Genomic DNA, 18,710 nt, shown 5'->3' with positions numbered 1-18,710 from the left:
CTACCTTCTGAAATCTTCTTTCGCAAAGCCAAGCCGAGAGTAAGCTGGAATGCTAATTTAGAATCTTTGTTTTTCACAATGTTTATATAAAAATAATTTTGTAACAATTACTAGTACCATCACGTTTTTGTTCTGTTAAATTTGAATTCAAAATGTAGGGAAATAGGACTTCAAATTTGCATTGCGGAGAATATTCGGCGGTTTCAAGTTGTCCCTTAAAATAACAAATTGCGATGTTCAACCTTTCAATTCAGTCTCAAGCTCAAAATATTAATTTTCCCCATTGATTGTCATAGATTTCTTTAGTTGTTAGTTCTATGAAATTGGTAACATTTTCTTTGTAACAAACTTGACAACGCAGAGAGGTACAACGAGATTATATTTTGATCACTCTTGGATTGGACCCGTTAATGGTAAACGACTTAGTATAGAGAAACAAGAAAACGACTTATCTGAAGAGAGATATTCCAGGGTCCAAGAGCTAGCACATTGTAATCCAAAAATGACTACATATTCCTTTGAAAGGACATTTAACCTGGAAGAAAAAAGGAAATTACACATCGACAAAAAAGCTAGTTATTATCCTGGCCTGATTCCAAACCTTTCTCTCCAAGATGCTTGACAAGGGTCAGCAAGGCATTGATATGGTCAGACTCTGATCACTCTTTGGACTGAAACCGTTCAATGGTAAACAGAGAAGAAAACGGCGTGTTTCCAATGGCTGTCAACTTGAACCAGGTTTCAAGAGCTCACACACTTTGATCCAGCATAGCTATACTTTCTATTGAAACGGTGTTTGCATTCAACCTGTAAAAAGAGCAAAGAGCAACAAATTAAGATACTTTTCAACGATGATCGAATCTCCAGTTGTGTTAATTTCGAATATTAATTTTGCCCCTAAATACACATTTACAGTGCTTTTCTAAAGCATTACTTTATTGAAATTAATGAGCAAACCTCTCGCAATCGTGTTACTTTTAAGAATTTGCTCGGACATCAGAACAATTCCTCATTGCCCAACCGGTATCTGAGAGTTTTATGGGTTCGAATCCCGTCATGGACTGAGATGTTCAATTCTTTGCCACACGCTCACCACAGGATCAAAATTTCATCTTTCAGTACTCCCGATTAGATTTCTCTACAGGATTACTGGGAATGACACAGTTATTAAGGTGGTCAACGACAAATTCAAGTAAAATAAAGAAAGGGTTAACTTATCTGAATTTAGATTTTTCCAATATGTCATAGTGCACCAGCGTCCAAGAATTACACACTGCAATCCAAAATGGCCACACTTTCTCTTCAGTATCCGAGTTCACCTGGCAAAAAAGGAGATTAAGCATAAAACGAGCTATTTTTTCATCAACAAATTCGAGTCGTGTTTATAAACTTAATAGCAGACAATTCTGCAGTGACTTCTTAAAGCAGGTATCAATACTGTATGATATAATTATTTATGAAAACACTACATTTTTGTTGGCTGGCAAATCTCAAACAAACTTCCTGGTTCTGCCGAGGACACTAAAATAGTTGAAGATTTTCTCTGCAAGATACTTTGAAATGTATTAACATGGAAGGAGATTTTATTAACTTTGGACTGAAACCGAAAAAAAAAACGGAAAATTTGAGGTGCTGGACTTATTGCGGAGAAAAAGCAGTTTCCAGCCATTAGCAAGTAGTGAACTACTGATTGAAACCACTGAGTCCAAGAGCTAACGAAGTTGCTTTTCTTGCACTGGAAAATTTTCAGTCCTCCATTTCATAAATTTGCCAGAAACCGAGATAGGCAAGTTGCAGATAAATTTCTAAAACCGGCAAAAAATCTTTTATGAACGTTACTGCTGAGCTTTTGGTGGTACATTTAGACAACATTTCTCAGTTAATGAATGGAAAACTGCGAAGATATATAATATCTGGTCTATCGGAACCAAGATGTTTGCAATACTTAACTTGTACCAAAGAACATAAGAGCCACGCACTGTCGAACAAAATAGACTTGCTTTCTCTCAGCATATCTTTTTTTAAAACCTGCATGAAAAAGAAAAGAGGAAGCTTTGATATACTGACTTAAATTGCGTTAGGTTTAGGAACTTGGTCAAAAACAATGTAGAGCCAGCGGTTTACACAGATATTTAAAGCATAAATGCTATTCAGGCAACGTTTGAACGCACAAAGCAGTATAAAATTGTTATTTTTTTGCTACGTGAAGACAGTTCATTTGATTATTTCCCTCAGGATGTACTCAACATGATAAAAGAAAATTAATTATTTTCTTTTTTGGACTGTAAATGATATACCGGTAAGACAGAGGAGGATAGATAAGAAAATTATAACGAGCTTACCTGTTCAGATGTCGTCCGCTTGCATCGAAGGGTAAAACACTACAATCCAAAATGTCTGCTTTTTCCGAGTTCAATGCATTCTGTGTTCAACCTTGGAAAAAAGAGAGGAGATGTCAATAAAAGTGGTAATTTCCCTTTTATTCAATGGTACAGTCTTGCAATTGTACAATTTTGCTATTTTCAGGCTATTTAACAATTATTCCATGAAACCGCGTTGGATATGAAGTGATAAATAACCAACGAGCGCGTAGCGCGAGTTGGTTATGATCACTTCATATCCAACAAGGTCGAATGGAATAATTGTTTTAGTATATTCTTAATCGGGTTTTTGCCGCCGATTTTTATTTCAACAATTTTACAGAGCGGAAAATTTTTAAACTTGGCGCACTGTTTTCCATATAAGGTAAAACTCCGACTAATGGCTCATAGTCGGAGTTTTTGAGCCAATCAGAGAGCTAGAAATGCAATAGTCGGAGCTGAGAATATACTAATATATTGTATTCGCTAGCCTGAAATCAAGAGACTAGAGAAATGCACTTTATAGTGGCTACTGGCTTTCTTTTTGCTTAGAGAATTTACTGTGTACAAACGTGTTAGTTCTGGGACTCTGGTGGTATATTGTATTTCCTGATTAATATTGCTCTGAATTAAATCGTTTACCAGGAAAACGACGAACAAATAACAAAACTACAATGTACTTATCAGAAATCAGTCATTTCCTGTGGTCAACTTCCAGGTTGCGCTAGAGCCCAAGAACCACAACCTGCAATCCAAAAAGATTTCTGTTACATTTTAATTTAAATTACCATACACTAGAACAAAAAAATTATAGAATTGTAGCAAGGGTCAAACTGAACCATAACATTACATTTATCGTGATAGCTATCTTAGTCAGAATTTTTAAGTCAAACTTTGCTATAAGGTCAGATCATACTTTTAAATTAAAGATAAAGTAAAACCTAGAATTTACCTGAAATTAGAGTTGATCGCAACAAGCATGAAGAGGCTGATAAGGAGAGAACGGAGCTCCAAAGCTGACCACGGTTGCTCATAATGGTTACATTTCGTTTGGATACCCCTCTGTTCGTTTAGTGCGAGGCGGGAGAGACGAAACTGTCAAAAAATATATTTAGTAGGTCAATCAGTTAGCTAGTTAGAAACCGGCCACACAACGTCGGTCAATATCGCCTGCATTAACAAACTTCTGAATGTTCTCTTAGAATTATATTATTTGGAGTGAGATAGTTTTAATGTTTTCGCCAGAATTCAAAGCAAGTTTGTTCAAAATTGGATCTATTCGTCAAGTAATTTCTAATTTCACGCAGATTATGCAAACATGAGGATAAATGAACAATAGCCACAATGCAGTTATAACTCAAATCTGCCTTTGTCTGAAATTCTAACGAAATTTTTTGATATTACTTACCCGAAAATGTATCAAAAATCAATCCTGGAGTAAAGGGCAAGGATGGCTGCAGAACATCTCAACAAAGTCGCGCCCAAAGTAAAACGCCTAAATTAACTCCAATTAAAAACTTCACGAGCAGTTAGTTCAGCGATTGTATTGAAACAAACTGTTCCTACATGAGAAAAGAATTTAAATGCTCAGGAAATATTATTGACGTAATGTTAAAACTGTTGATATTAAGTCAGTCAGATCTTCATATCCTTAGCAACTCAGAGCATCGGAACAATGGACAACAAGCCGAGTCTAAAACACAGGTCATATTCCACAGGTTAAGAGTAGAAATCCTTACTCTACTGATGAATAACTATGCCAAAAGTTTCCCCTTCGATCTAAAACAACATTTTCGCAAAGTGCTACGTGATTAAAATTCGGGACGTTATAAACTGGTGGGCTAGGAGACTGAATCTTGGAGCTGTTTATTTATCTGTAGCACAGTGACTCTGTGCTCTGACCTGCAGAAAGTGACCTGTAGTTCAGACCCGCCGTGGACAACATAAAACAGTTACAAAAACGACGAACGAGGGAGCTAGTAAATTAATTTATTTCCGAAATGTGGTATTCAGTAAGAAACTTTCAAACCTGCTATTCCAATGTACTTGTCTAAACGAACTCGGTGACTCTTTATTCAGAACGTTTTACACCCTCCCAATATTCAACAAAATGCTTAACGAAATGGTTATACTAAACCACTAAACTGCGGAAAAGGGGATCCGTAGCGAAACGAAGCGAAAAGCGAAAAAGGACATGAAAAGAGAAAACGAAAGCGTAGACTTATCTGCGAAGGGGAGTTCGTACATCCACGAAGATGCTGCTTCACCTCTACATCACACGACGGTTTCTGACGCTAAAATGAACGGGATGTCCTTTGAGACTTCCTTACATACACGATTAAAATTCATCCTACCCACTAGAAAAGTGTTTGCTGCATCAGAATATTTCATTGAGATTTCTGTGCGTCAAACAATAGAGCATACAATGATATCAATAAAAAAATATCGAATAAAGCACGCACTCAGTCGCCAGTTATTTTCTTCTAAAAAAAGTGCAGGTATTTCAAATGAAATTCGTTGAATAGTTTTCAAGAAGTCCTTTGTGATATCACTAAAAACCCCAAGGAAAGACTGAACATGTGTCTTCGGGAGCTTGAAATTCATCGCCGCGTTTTAAATGCATAACGTGTCTTATTCTCAGTTGTGTTGGCATTTTACAGAGCCAAGCCCTGAAAACTGAAGGTGTGAGATGTTTACCAAGATAGGCACGGAAGGCGTGCTCGGACTATTCGGTGACAACACTGGGAATGTAAAATTTTGTAAAAGCAAAAAATATAAACATATCAAAAATAATTCTGATAAATGTATTTAACATCAATTCTGTCTTGAATTCCAAACATGATTTGTTACCCACAATGCAAGGATTTGAGTTAGAGACAAAACTAGAGGTCCAGAACAATGCTTTTCTCTGACTTTCCCTTCCGAACAGTCACGGATAGTGGCGAATAGTCGTCAATAGTCACCGATTTAGTTCAGCACTGGGTTCGTTGAAACTGATCACGTGAAAAAAAAACAAAAAACAATAAAAAACGAATATGAGGTTAGTGCTCTATGATTAGTTTATCAACTGAAAAGACACAAACGAGCTGCTCTGATAACGGGTTATAAAAACAACAACATCTAAGCTACGTCTGGCGTTAATTAATTATCCAAACAAGCATGAGAATTTCAGTGAATTTATTACCTTTTCTTCTCAGGACTTAAGCTAGGGCCGACAGTAAGAAAACCGAAAACACAAGGACAACCTAATAAAGACGTATTTACGCTTTTGCAGCGGTGAAAACAGAAGAAATTACGCTTAGAAACACCTTTTGTACTGATAAGCATCTATGCTTTTTAGCGGGAAAATTGGGTACCAAATTCCCCCAATTTGGCCACTATTTGCCACTATTTGTCCACTATTCGCACTATTCGCCACTATTCGCGACTGTTCGCCACTATTCGCACTATTCGAGACTATTCGTACTATTCGCACTATTCGCACTATTCGCTATTCGCGACTATTCGCTACTTCGGTTTTCCAGACAACCCTTTGGCAACCCTGCCTGTGAATTCGTGCTGTCGGCGATTTTCAACTGTAGCGAGAAACACTTACAATTCTCAGGCAATTACCATTACTGAGAGACATTAAAATCTACTAAAATAAAGTGTATTTGGTCAAGTTGCCTTCAGTGATCTCAGTTGAAATGAATTGATACCAAATGACTGGTCTGGCAAAAACATTGGTACGCAAATCAGTAATGACGGATGCACCAGTTAGTAACTGTGGAAATCAAGAGAGATTGCATACACTAAAATTCTGTTGGAAAGCCGTCGAATCAAAAAGTTGATTTTTCAGCGTAAGTTGTCAACGGCCGCACAAACGTTTATAGAAAAATACAAATTGAAATATATGTTTTGAGACAGGTTTCGGCCACTATTTGTTTGGGTTTTCTAACCCAAACAAATGCCTATACAATATATAACCCTACAAAGATTTATATACTGAACAAATAAAGAAGCCTAAGCCGTATATTACACTGTGATAAAACTCGACGGGAATTTGAGAACACGAGAGAAATGTAGAAAACAGGAGCCGCAGGCGAGTGTTTTCTACATTTCCCGAACATTCTCAAATGTCCGGAGTGTTTTATCACGATGTAATACACGTCTTAGGCTTCTTCATTTGCTTTATGATATAAAGGTAATGTGGCGAAAATCTGCGAATAAAACACGCTTTTTCTATGTTTTATACCGGCTGATAAAACATGTGTTTTTGACCAATCAGAGCGCGCGCAGGGTCCTATCTATATTATAAAGCCAAGTAAATAATCCTCGGAAACTGCTAAGGACTAGACTTGTCACTGAGGTATCTTTGAATTAAAGATTTGAAAGTATGAATGAAGGAATCAATGAAGAAGACCGAGGTTATTTGCCTCAGCCTGTTGCACACTAAAATCGTCGAGTTTGGTTCGTTGAAGTGCTACATTGAAACAACTACTGATAAGAGACTTTGAAAATTGAAACAACTACTGATAAGAGACTTTGAAAATTTATTGAAAGAATCAATGTCGTTTCTCTTATTTAATGAAGTCTTGACAAATTTTTGATGAATTTTTCGAACATTCCAGCTGGCTGTTAAGTATATATAAAGGCTTTTAAAATGAATGAACTTACCTCAAACTGAGGCGTCCGCACGGCAGAATATCTTTCGACGAAAGAGTCTGGAATTAACCAAGACCGAAGACCAAGCCTTTTCGCGCGTTGAGCCAAAGGAACAGATCTACTAAAGATCAGGTTTTTTGTTGTGATTATTTTTTTGCATGACCCGCGTCGCTTACCCGCGACCCGCGCTGTTTACCCCCGAGCTGCGCTAATTAGACACTCCCATAATTCTCGCTATCCTTTCTTTTGTAGCCTGCGTCGCAGACAGTCTAAACCGCCAGTATAGTCGGGGATTATATGACACGTCCGGCTGCAACGCAGGCTATTCTTATGACGCTTGTGTTGAGTTCATCTGATTCGATTTCTTTTGCCGAGCCTTTTTTATGTCTTCCTTCTGTCTGAGGACTTCGCTAAGCGAGCTAACGTCTCATCGGGTTTTTTCCAGAGTGTTTTTGTTCTGCTGTTGTTGGGTTATCTAAAGCGATGAAGCTGTTGGAACTTTCCGCCATTGTCTGTAAATTAAAGCTAATTCGTGAGAAAACTAGTGTAAACTTTTGGAAATGAAGATTGAAGAGGCGCTGAAAATAACATGAACGAGTTGCGAACTGACTGATTTGTGATTGGACGAAAAGCTAGTTTTTCCCACATGTGAGAAATTCGTTTCGCAATTGTGATTGGACGATGAAATTTCCGTCTGGGTTTTTCATGCGATCGCTCCTATCCGAAAATCTCAGCAAGTATGAAATCAATTTTACTCTCACACTGAGTCACAGTGCCTTTCTCTAGCCAGGTGTATAAATGGGTATCGGCGAATTTAACCCTGCAATGGACTAGCATCCCATCCAGGGGAACAGAAATACTCCTAGTCACTTCATGCTACAGAAACCGAGATAATTGTTATAGTCAAATCAAGCGAAGCGTACCCCTCAAGATTAATTAATGAACTGATTATTTGAATATTGAACCCGCTAATCGTTTCAATAATGCAATAATGAATTGATTATTTGAAAATTGAACTCGCTAGTCATTTCAAAAATGCACAACTTCGATTTTAAATGGCAATTCAATCCGAGCGATCTTTTTCAGGCGCAAAGTTTAATAATACGTCAAGAAATAATTGGAAACCGTTATTTGAAGTAAATTGCCTCATCAACTATCACCTCATAGAAATCGAGAGCGAATAATCTAATTGTTAAATATGTATCCCATGGTTTGCATGTAATAAACACTAACGGGGTCTGTTGCTCGCAGAATACTGGGCTAAGCGATGCAGTTTGTTATCCAGTGTAGCAGTTTTCCAGTGCAGCAGTCAGTCCCCCTATTTAACAAGTCTGTTTGATTTGTTCTCCAAGGAATAGGGGAAACGCTCTGGTTTGATATGATGTATATGGACCTGACTTTGCTATTATGCTCTGAGAGTCTGGGACGCAACTAAGCAGCCGCGCCTGCGGCTGACGTGTAGTCCAGAATCCGAAGCAGTCAACATTCAGCTGATGCGGCCGATCTAGTCCACTAATTCTGCTAAGTTTTCTTGTTAGGAACAGGTTAGTCCCTCCAATATGTGGGGGAGACTCTCCTCCATGGCACAGGCCGTGCAGGAAAAGCTAGAAGAGTCTTTAGGTGAAGATCCAGGCGAAGGTTTGGAAGCATCGGCAGAAAGTCCACCGCAAAGCAAGGTTGAAATTCATTCATTCGATTGAGGTGTCTTATGGTGTAGTTTCTTATTGTACGTGATTCTCTCTTTTGTCCAGGATGAGCTTATAACAGAGCTTAGAGCAGCGTTGAGTCAGTCGGAGAGGAGGAACGAAGAAATCAATCGTGAATTCCAGAAGTTGTTGCGACAGAAGGAGGTACACTGCTGTTTTTCATTTGTGTTTACATGCTGATTTCTTTTCTTCGTGTCCAGCACACAATATTGACTGAACAAGGAAATATTTCACATATACTTAATTATTGCGCTGCGAAGAAAATCATATAGGCAATAGTTTTATTCTGCGATCGGTGATTAATTAGATGATCTTTTTGTCTCTTTTGAGAAAATCATCAAAGCATTTGCGTGTATTATCCAAACATGATGTTCAGTTCTTGTAACTTGTAGTTTGGTTTTGAAACTAACATCGTTACGAATATTTGCACAGTTGATTTCCGGGAAGGAAATAACTGACAGTATTATCTAGGCTACCTGTATATATACCTGTTACATGTGCATATAGTTAATATGGCCAATAGCATGCAATGGAAACAAGTTACACCTGTCATTAATATTTTCGAAGCTTCTTTGCATAATCTGGTGCATGTGTGACTTTTGATCCATAGTTCTAAACATGTCAGCCGTAGTAAGCAACATTGCAGCAAAGTCCTTAATTTGATGTTGTCACGTCTACTTGTTAGGAGGAACTTGTACAGCTCAGAGAAAATGTCAGAGCAGGACCATCATTAGAGAGCAGTGAACTGTTATCAGAGATGCAAGATCCTGTAAGCTTGTTTATTACATATTGTCTTACAAACAATGTTACACAGTTTTACTTTTACTACAAAGTGTTAACTGAAAGAGAGAAAACACTCAATCACAGTTTTATAAACCTAGTTTCCAAGGGCAGCGTAGGGACACCATATGGCATCCATTAAATTAAGGTGTCCATATAAAGTTATGTTTTCAAGAGACAATGCTGTTGGTTTTCTTGCGATGTCAACACTACCATTTTGGTGGTCATTAAATAAAGATTTGTAATCAGCTTCTTTTGTTTGTTCAGTAAGAACTCGATTTCTCAAGCTCTCGATTCTTTGAACCTCTTGGTAACTCAAACTAAAAGCCATTTTCATCCCCTCCCCTCGGGCAAACAATGCAATTTTACCCAGGATTCTCAAAGTACCCGGTTTTTCAAACCAATTTTTGTTTCCCTTGGAGGTCCCAAAAGTCAAAAAGATTCTGCTGTACTAGTACTTGCATTAATTGGTTTCAAACCACCTTTTTCAGCTGATGAAGTGCTTGTATTAAGCAGGTATCCATAAAATTGGCGTCAAACAAGCATTCAGTGAACATATACATGTACTTGTCTCGGATGACTGGATGGTACTTCTTTCAAGCCCAACTGACTGTCACTGAGAATACACGTACTCCACCACCCCTATCAGTAGTTGTAAAATGCACATACATGTATACACACAGAAAAATTAAGGAAAATTCATACCAGACTCCAAACTGGATTCTATTCCTCAGAACAAGTGTCCCTAATTCCTGGAATTTTAAAAAAATTTCTTAATCTCCACTTTACCACTTACTTTACTCACTTTTCAGATCATGGACAGCAACAATAACACACGCTTTATTGCCAAAATAGAAAAACTCTTAGTTACAAAAAAGTTAGGTAAATTCACCCAGAGTAATTTAAAAGCTAATCAAGCTGAGTGAAATTAAATAGAATTTACATGAAGAACTTGTTTGGCAGTAAAACCTAAATAAGGGAAAAAGAAAAAAAAAACAATAAATAAGTAAACAGAATATGTCACCTATAAGAGTAAGGAGCTCCTTACACTCTTTAGATCGTGAAGCTACAGTATGCAAATTAAAAGAGATTTCATAGGGTCTTATCTTATCTTGGAGTTACTAATGGGATGTCTTTTGGCAGGATAATCCCGCCCAAAAGAGCAACATTCAACAGATTCAAGCCTTGCTTGCTGAAAAAGACAACACCATTCAAACTTTGCAGAAGCGTCTGGAGGAGAGTGAGAGTGCAGTCAGACAGCTTGAACAGCAAGGAAGGGATAATGAAGAGAAGGTCATGAGTGAGTTGGCTGTCAAGATAAGAACTGCAGAAGGTTTCCAACTGAAACTTGAGGAATGTAAACAATTGCTGGAGGATCGAAACAAAACCATCGAGGGTCTGATGGATCGTCTTGATGCTCAGAAAAGGCTGATAGATAGCCGGGACCAGGTTATTGATCAACTCAAAGCCATGAAGAATCTTGACAGTGGAGCCGATGAACTTGTTGCCACCTTAAGAGAACAACTGGAAGCAATGAACAGTAGACTTGAGAAATCTGTGGATGAAACTCAAACAGCTAAAAGGGAAGTCCGTGCACTCAAGAAAGAATTGGAAGAGAAAAGTGAAATGATTGCTGCTGCAGATAAAGTAAGATACTATTTGTTCTTAAATTTGCCCTTGACCCCGAATCCATTGTACTTAAAAGCAACATTGACTCTACTTTTAGAATGTGTCTCTTTAAAGTGCCCCTACAGTATATGATCAAATTCTCGATATCCATTTTCTTACATTTTTGTACATAATAGGTCTTTCCTAGATATCTTGCCAAATTTCAGTCTATTATGAACATTAGAACTCATGTTTTTGGGACCTTTACATGTATTTCTGAGAATTTATGGACGCCATTGATTTTCCTGGAGTAAATGACGTCATTTTCTCAAAAATACCACACGGGTTGAAATTATAGTAATAATTAGTACTACAGCTCGCATAAAGAATAACAAAAGCTTTGGCTCTATGCCAACCTGTGTCAATCAAGACTTGGAACAGGGAAAATTAATGGCAACCATAAATTCTCGGAACTAAAGGTCCAAAAAACGTGAGCTCTAATGTTCGTAATAGAATGAAATTTGGCAAGATATCTAGGAAAAATTTATTGTTTACAAAAATGTAAGAAATAGATATCGAGAATTTGATCATACTGCAGGGGCACTTTAACAATACATGGATCCTGTGTTTTCAATACTTGTAGCTAGAGCAAGAGAAAACTTCATTGTTGCAACACATTCAAGAAATTGAAGAACAGCACAAACTAACTGTCCAGAAGCTGCAGCATCATGTTCAAGAAAAGGAAAAGGTTCTCACTACCAAGTTTGCTGAAGCCGAACAAGCCTACAAAACAACTGAGCATGACCTTAGAGAGCAGCTAGAGGAGAAAACGCAAATCATAGAGGTTATTTTGAAATTTACTGTCAGTATTTACTGTACAAAAATTAATCCTGGTAATATGGTGCTTACTCAAAACACTGATAATACAGTGTATGTTCAAAAGGGTACAGCCAATAGGGCTGCCAAAAAAAATTGCTGCAGGGAGGTATCATGGTGTGTAAAAATTTAATAATGACTGTGGCCCTTTCTTAAGCAGATACAGTAACTATAATTGACGATGTATAGAGCTCTATGTAGAAGTTGTTGCATAGCACAAAATATGGAAAATTCAGGTATTAAAAGGTTCAAGGTGCCCAGAGAATAGTATAGTGGGCAAGCTGTAAGCCCTATGTGGAGACTCCAGCTAATTGACTTTTCTACATGTATACAATGAATGAAAAAAGTACACTTGTATATGAAAATAGCTGTGGCCGCATAGTTCATGCACTCAACTCCGAATTGTAATTCTTTGGCAAGACACTTAACTCTCACAGTGCCTCTCTCCACCCAGTTGTACAAATGGGTACTGGCAAATTTAATGCTGGGGGTAACCTTGTAATGGACTAGCATCCCATCCAGGGGGGAGTAGAAATATTCCTAGTCACTATGTGCTACAGAAACCAGGTTGTAAGCTCTGGCCTGATGGGCATCTTGGCTTGTATGTAGACTTAACATGGACCTTGCCCAATACACAAAAATAGTTAGGCATGATTTACAGTGTACATGCAGAGTCCAACAGAAATTATATTGTCTCCCTTGTGCTTGTGCTTAGGGAGTTAAACAACTTTTTAGTTGCTGCTTCCTAATACCGGTACATGTACGTATTTCTTTATTTGCAGTCCAAGGATGAAGCCATTCAAGTCTTTAAAAGAGCCATGCAAGAAAAAAACTTGAGCAGTGAGGGGACCTCGCCAGCCTCTCACAGTGACAAAGTAGTGGCTCTACTTGAAGAGAAGATAAAGGAGCGTGAAGAGATGATCAACAACAATTCTCAAAGGATAAGTGCACTTGAAAAGGATGCTGCAGACAAACAGACTCATATTAAAACATTGGAAAAGTTAGTTGAAGATAAGACAGCAGAGGTTGAGACTTTACAAGAGTCTGTTCATGCCAAGGATCAGGAGCTTCAAGAGATTAAAGAGAAACATGAAACAGAATTAAGCGAGAAGGAAATGAAGCTTGAATCACAGACAAAAATGAACGCCAACTTGGAGGAAACTATTGCATCCTTGAGACAAAGTCTAGCTGGGCTTGAATCCAAGGAAAATGTAAATGAACGGCTCCTGCTTCTTGATGCAGAGAAGGAACAGCAATTTAGGGATGAAAAGGAAGCTTTTAAAGATAGCCAAAATGCTCTGCATGCTCAATTGCAAAGTTCTCTTGACAAGAACAACAAAATTGCTGAGGAACTTGCTTTGGCAAAAACAGAGACTGAGGCGAAGGAAAAAGAGATACGAGATTTAAGTGCCAAAATGGGAAAGTTGAAGCTTCAAGCAAAGGCTAAGTTGACCAGCCTTCAGAATGAAAAGGAAAAGCTTGCCAAGGATATGCAAGAGGTACATTTAGTGTATATGTAAAATAAGTGGCTGTTATAAGAAAACACATTTTCCTTCTTCTTCCTTGTTTTGGTTAAACACTTCGTAATTGCAGTGTACCTGTGTTTGTAATCCATTTGAACGTTTGGTGTTATCTGTTTTGTTCTCTGATATGGTCATTATTGTTCTGTCAATGGAATACACAAAATGTACATGTACATCATGGCAAGAAAATACCCAAGTCCGATTGCCTAGGGCAAATACATTTTGCTCTTGGGCAAGTGAAAATAGAAGTTCAGTGGCCAGGTGCGCGAGTGAAATTAGTCTCAGTAGTCTCGCGCATCAAATGAAAATGTCGGCTTGATAAATGATAATTTCCAGTCAGGAGTTATTTCAAAATGTAAGACTGCAAGATTAGTTATAACCATTTAGTTGAAAGCATGGATTTGTTAAGAATCCAAGCATATTTTGTTCATGTTTGTCCTCTGATTGCCATACTGGCCACCATGTCAGCAAGTAATATTTAAGTGGAGGCAAGTGAAAATGGAAATTTACTGGACGGTCCACTGGGCAAATGGATTTCATTTTTTTCTCTGCCCTGACATGTAGACAGAGCATTGTTGTTGATACATTTACAGTGGAATACAGTTTTTTCAACCTTCAAGAAAAATGAAAATTGGTGTGAAAATTCAAAGTTAGAGAATTTGGGAATGATTTTTGGTCCCAGTTATCTGGGGGTTCAAAAAATCGAGGGTTTGAGAAATAGGGATTACACTGTAAACACACATCCGTTACATGTTAGTGCAAGGACATGTGCTTCAAGACAAAACTCTTCAAGACTAGTAAGTCAGATTGGGGCCCAGGATTAGACTTTCATGTAAGTGTAAAATTAGTCACACAGTTGCCCAATTTGATCAGACAATGTCTGATGACTGACTGTTATTTCCAGGTCTACATGTAACATCTGCTTCTTAATATTTTTATCCAGTAATTATGTGTAAATCACTAATATGTACAGACTTGTTACTACTCATAAACATTATTACTGCATAAACACTCTGCTAGTGGAAGATTGTATGTACATGTCATCTGTCAAGGGGAAAACCCACAGCACATTGTTTTTTTTTTTGTTATTGTTGTTGTTGTTTTCAGTACATTGTCTTTATGTTACCGTACAGCGACAACAAGAACTTTCTTCTTTGAAACTGTTTTATTTATGATTTAGGTTGAAATGCATCTGTTGCATGAAAGAGAGGAAAAGTTAGCAATACAAATGAAAATAGCGCAGATTGAAGAAGAACGAGAAGGAGCTGAATCAAAACGCTTGGAACTAGAACAAGCATTGGAAGAGTTTGTTAGATCAACTGATAAAAAAGGAAAACTGGCTACTGTTGAAAAGAAGGCTTCGCAAGAGCAAGGTACATCTACAATGTAGAGCTGTACATAACAATATTAACCCTCTCATTTTTTCCGAACCTGCAAACACAGATATGGATTTCCAACTTTTGTTTCACACCACTGAAACAAAAGCTAAAAATCTGTCTGTGTTCACACTTCAAGTACCCTCACAGGCTAAGTTTTGCTCTGCTCATCACACAGGTGTTATCAGTACAACTGGATACATGTGCTGTTTGTAATTGTACAGCTTGAATCACAAACTTTGTAATGTAGTTTTTACTCAATTTGTGTCTATTTTAACATGCTTTGTAATTTTTAGCAACCATTGTAAATATACGTCTTTTAGGACTAGTTTTAATTTTTGATGATGTAAAGCACACTTGATCAGTTTATGAAAAGTTGTACTATAAAAAGTATTATTATAATTGTATCTATAACAAAATTCTCAATCATGATTGGTTCTCCACATGCCTATTTGTCACATAATCTATGCGCAATCACATGGGTGTCCAATTACAGGTATCCAATTTGAACTTTTCGTAATTGGATACCTGTAATTGGATACCCACGTGATTTGCATGTCAATTACGTGTGCTTTAATGGCTTCCTTCGCACTCCTTCCTAGGATTTTCCAAACTTATGAAAAGCGTTACAGACATTTTCGCTCAAAAAAAGTTCCCAAAAGACATTTTTAATTCCAAAAATTGTTATAGATACGATTAATTAGTAATTGCAGCTTGTGCTGTACAATTCAGGGAGTAATCATGCTTGTAATTCAAATCGGCATTGTGCTTCGTGCTTATCTGATTTTGAAATTACTTGTGCAATTACTCCCTGAATTAAACTCCACAAAGGCCAATTACTATTACTTATCATTTTCATCATCATCATCATCATCATCATCATCATCATCATCTCATTATTATTATTATTATTATTATTATTATTGTTATTATTATTATTATTTATGTAGTCTCCAGACCCCATTAAATCCCAATTAAATTTAATGTATCTCAGCAGAGGAAGATGATCAGCCTGAAGAAGAACTGGAAGGCAGTGGTACTGTATCCACAATCGTCGGCTCCAACTCAGAAGAATCAGGTTATGTCAATGTTATGAAAATACTTGAGGAAGAGAGGTACTGCATGGAAAGAAGACTGGATCTCATCACCAAGGTATGTTGTTGCTGAGAGACAAATTAATGGTGTCATTTTCAATATAATGCATTTTATATATACACCAAATCTTCAGATCTTCTTTGGAAGTCTTCGGCAATCTTCGGTTATCTTTAGAAAATGTTCGGAATGGTTCGTCTGACCTTCAGACAACTTTGGGACAATCTTCGGAAATCTTCGGAAATTGGTCGGAAATCTTCGGAACATCGCCAAAAACATCGTTATGTACTATCAGAATTTTATATGATAGAAAGAAAATTACATGGTCGCTTGGAGATACGAAATTTTCTTCTCATGTTCAAAAATATTTCACTCGTTCGCTGCGCTCACACTTGAAGAGAAATTTTGTATCTCCGTGGGGCCATGTAATAATCTCTCTGTCATTAACGCATTTTTCTTTCTGTAGGAACGTGACTCTTTGCAAAACAAAGTGGAGGAGCTGGAAGAAATGTTGGAAGCAGAGAAAGAACGCCTGCAAAAAAAGACGGAGGAAATTAGTTCAGATGAAGATGCAGAGCATGCCAAACACATGGCGGAAGAGTCTCTGATGATGCATGTGGAAGCTCTTCAAGAAGAAAATGAAACTCTTAGGTAAAGCCACAGCACACAATGAAAGTGATCAATGATTTATCTTCATAACTCATAGAAACATGCACGAACCTCATGCAATTTACACAAAACAATTATAATAATAATATAACAATAATAATATAATTTTATATGGTGTGTGCTTCTGAGCATCCAGCAGCGCTGTACAAGGCTGGAGGCAAACTCGAAAATCTAATGGTTGATTTAGCTTCAAACAAGATTGTAACAGTTACCAAATCGAAAACGTAGTATTGTACGTATTACATGTAAATAAACTAAAAATGCTATGTTATTTATATTATATTTAGAAATAAAGATGTTATTGTTGTTGTTGTTTAGATCATATGAGCAAACTAAGAGAACTGTCAATTTTGTACTCACAACAAATGTGTTCTCTCTGTGTTTGTAAAAGTTTTTTCAAGTTTTCTGTTTCTGTCAAGTTACATGTATGGAAACACTCAAAAAGGTGAGGTAGCACACCACAGCTTTACCTTGTTAAGAAATATGTATTTTTTTGTTTTCAGAGCCACACTCGATCTGGAGCGGTCAGCGGTGGCAAATCTGAGGGAACAGATGAAACAAGGTCCACTGGACGAGAAGGTAGATATTGTGATGTTAAACAGTTCTTGTGTAAGACCAAATGTAGCTGCTGTAAGACTACGCCGTTGTACATCATGAGCTGTTCACAACATCAAATGCAATATCATTGGTTCTTTTAAAGGCATCAAGTGTATCTGCAGTTAGAACCCCTTGTTATACTTACAATAGACCCTTTCTAGGCTTAAAGAGTTTTATTACTGCTGGACCAAGCCCTTGCCACCCAGATCTTGTAATCAAGTGTAGGCTGTAATACAAAGTTAGTAGAAAAAGCAAATTTTGCATACATGTATAGAATTATTTACAGTACGAATAAATCTACTTGTACACCGTAGATAGGTTTGTTTTTATTTTATTACTTGATACGCAAATAATATGTAATGCCATGTGATTGTTGTCAAGACACCTGGCCAACAATGTGTTTTGGACCCCAAAACACTTAACCTTAAACAGTTTTTAGCTGCCAAAAAAGTCGTGTTATTGTCTTAGAAACCAAAGAGTTCTAGAAATTTCTGATCCAAAACATCCCACGTTTCAGCTGTTTGACAAAGATGAACGCATTACTTATCTGGAGACTAAAGTGGCACAACAACAACAGAATCTTCAACTGTTTAAAACAATGCTACAACAAAAAGAAGTGTATGTTATGGACCTCGATGATGAGGTGAATAACCTGATCTTTTTTTATTTCTTCAAAACGCGGTGCTCTAATGGTTATAATTACTATACAGCATTTCCCTGTTCCTAGAGACTTGCTTAATTAGTTTCGTGGAAGAAAGAATGAGGGAAAAATCTCTGATGCAATCAATTTAACCTTCACGTATCCAATTAACTGTTAGCATTATTTTAATCTTCACCGTTAGATTATTATACTGTAGAGATAAACTTTTAAGAATAGCGGTAATCAAATTGCAGGACATTTTGTATGTACAGTAATTATATGTGCTACAAAGTTTAAGTGTCAAGTGGTAATCTGAAAATTAATTTTAAAATCATAGTTACATGCATGACGATATCCTTAAGATTCAAATGATGATATTACAGAAAGGTAGACAAAAATGGCACTAATAGTACATGCAGATGTACTGTTCCACCTTTCTATTTTTCCATAGAAGTGCAATGCCTAGAGTATTTCAGTCAATAAACAAGTGTTTTGACTAGCTTTTGAAACGAACTATTTAGGGTGGAATTATGACTTACATGTAAGAGTAAAGTATATGTACAATTATAAGGTCTTTGTTCAGTCTGTACATCGTGACAAGAAGCCCCTCCTACTAAAAAGAAATGCCGTTTTCTTAGAAGTTCAAGTATTAATATTTGAACTTAATATGTTGATATGTTTAAGGCAGTAGCAGTATTTCAAGGATATAATTTCACGATATAATTTTACTATTTCTGAATCATGATCTCCAACTTGAAGTTGGACTTAGAGACGTCCTTCGAGCTTGCAGTTGACATGGAAGTAGAGTTACTATCAAAGGCAAGACACCTTTAGGTCCA

At 37.1% G+C, this 18,710-nt stretch overlaps 1 protein-coding gene across 3 annotated transcripts in view; it reads left to right on the top strand.

Moving 5' to 3' along the window:
- The first annotated feature begins 8,458 nt into the window (after nt 1–8,458).
- Nucleotides 8,459–18,710, top strand: part of LOC110065529 (uncharacterized) — a 33,543-nt gene continuing 23,291 nt past the window's right edge. The window contains exons 1-11 of one of the 3 annotated variants that reach the window (XM_020772682.2): nt 8,459–8,680; nt 8,756–8,854; nt 9,396–9,479; nt 10,634–11,137; nt 11,742–11,942; nt 12,757–13,473; nt 14,678–14,870; nt 15,871–16,025; nt 16,432–16,616; nt 17,138–17,213; nt 17,749–17,874. In XM_020772682.2, the coding sequence (XP_020628341.2) occupies nt 8,564–8,680; nt 8,756–8,854; nt 9,396–9,479; nt 10,634–11,137; nt 11,742–11,942; nt 12,757–13,473; nt 14,678–14,870; nt 15,871–16,025; nt 16,432–16,616; nt 17,138–17,213; nt 17,749–17,874 (2,457 nt within the window). In that variant the 5' untranslated portion in view covers nt 8,459–8,563. Of the gene's footprint in view, nt 8,681–8,755; nt 8,855–9,395; nt 9,480–10,633; nt 11,138–11,741; nt 11,943–12,756; nt 13,474–14,677; nt 14,871–15,867; nt 16,026–16,431; nt 16,617–17,137; nt 17,214–17,748; nt 17,875–18,710 lie in introns of all 3 variants that reach the window. The other 2 variants (XM_020772681.2, XM_020772683.2) reach the window with 2 other exon arrangements.

This window comes from Orbicella faveolata, unplaced genomic scaffold, assembly GCF_042242905.1.
Source record: "Orbicella faveolata isolate gen_17 unplaced genomic scaffold, um_ofav_v1 contig_1, whole genome shotgun sequence".
In the NCBI taxonomy this organism is placed as follows: Eukaryota; Metazoa; Cnidaria; class Anthozoa; order Scleractinia; family Merulinidae; genus Orbicella; species Orbicella faveolata.
Note: the sequence above shows the minus strand (reverse complement) of the source record. Positions and strands in the feature narration are given on the sequence as shown.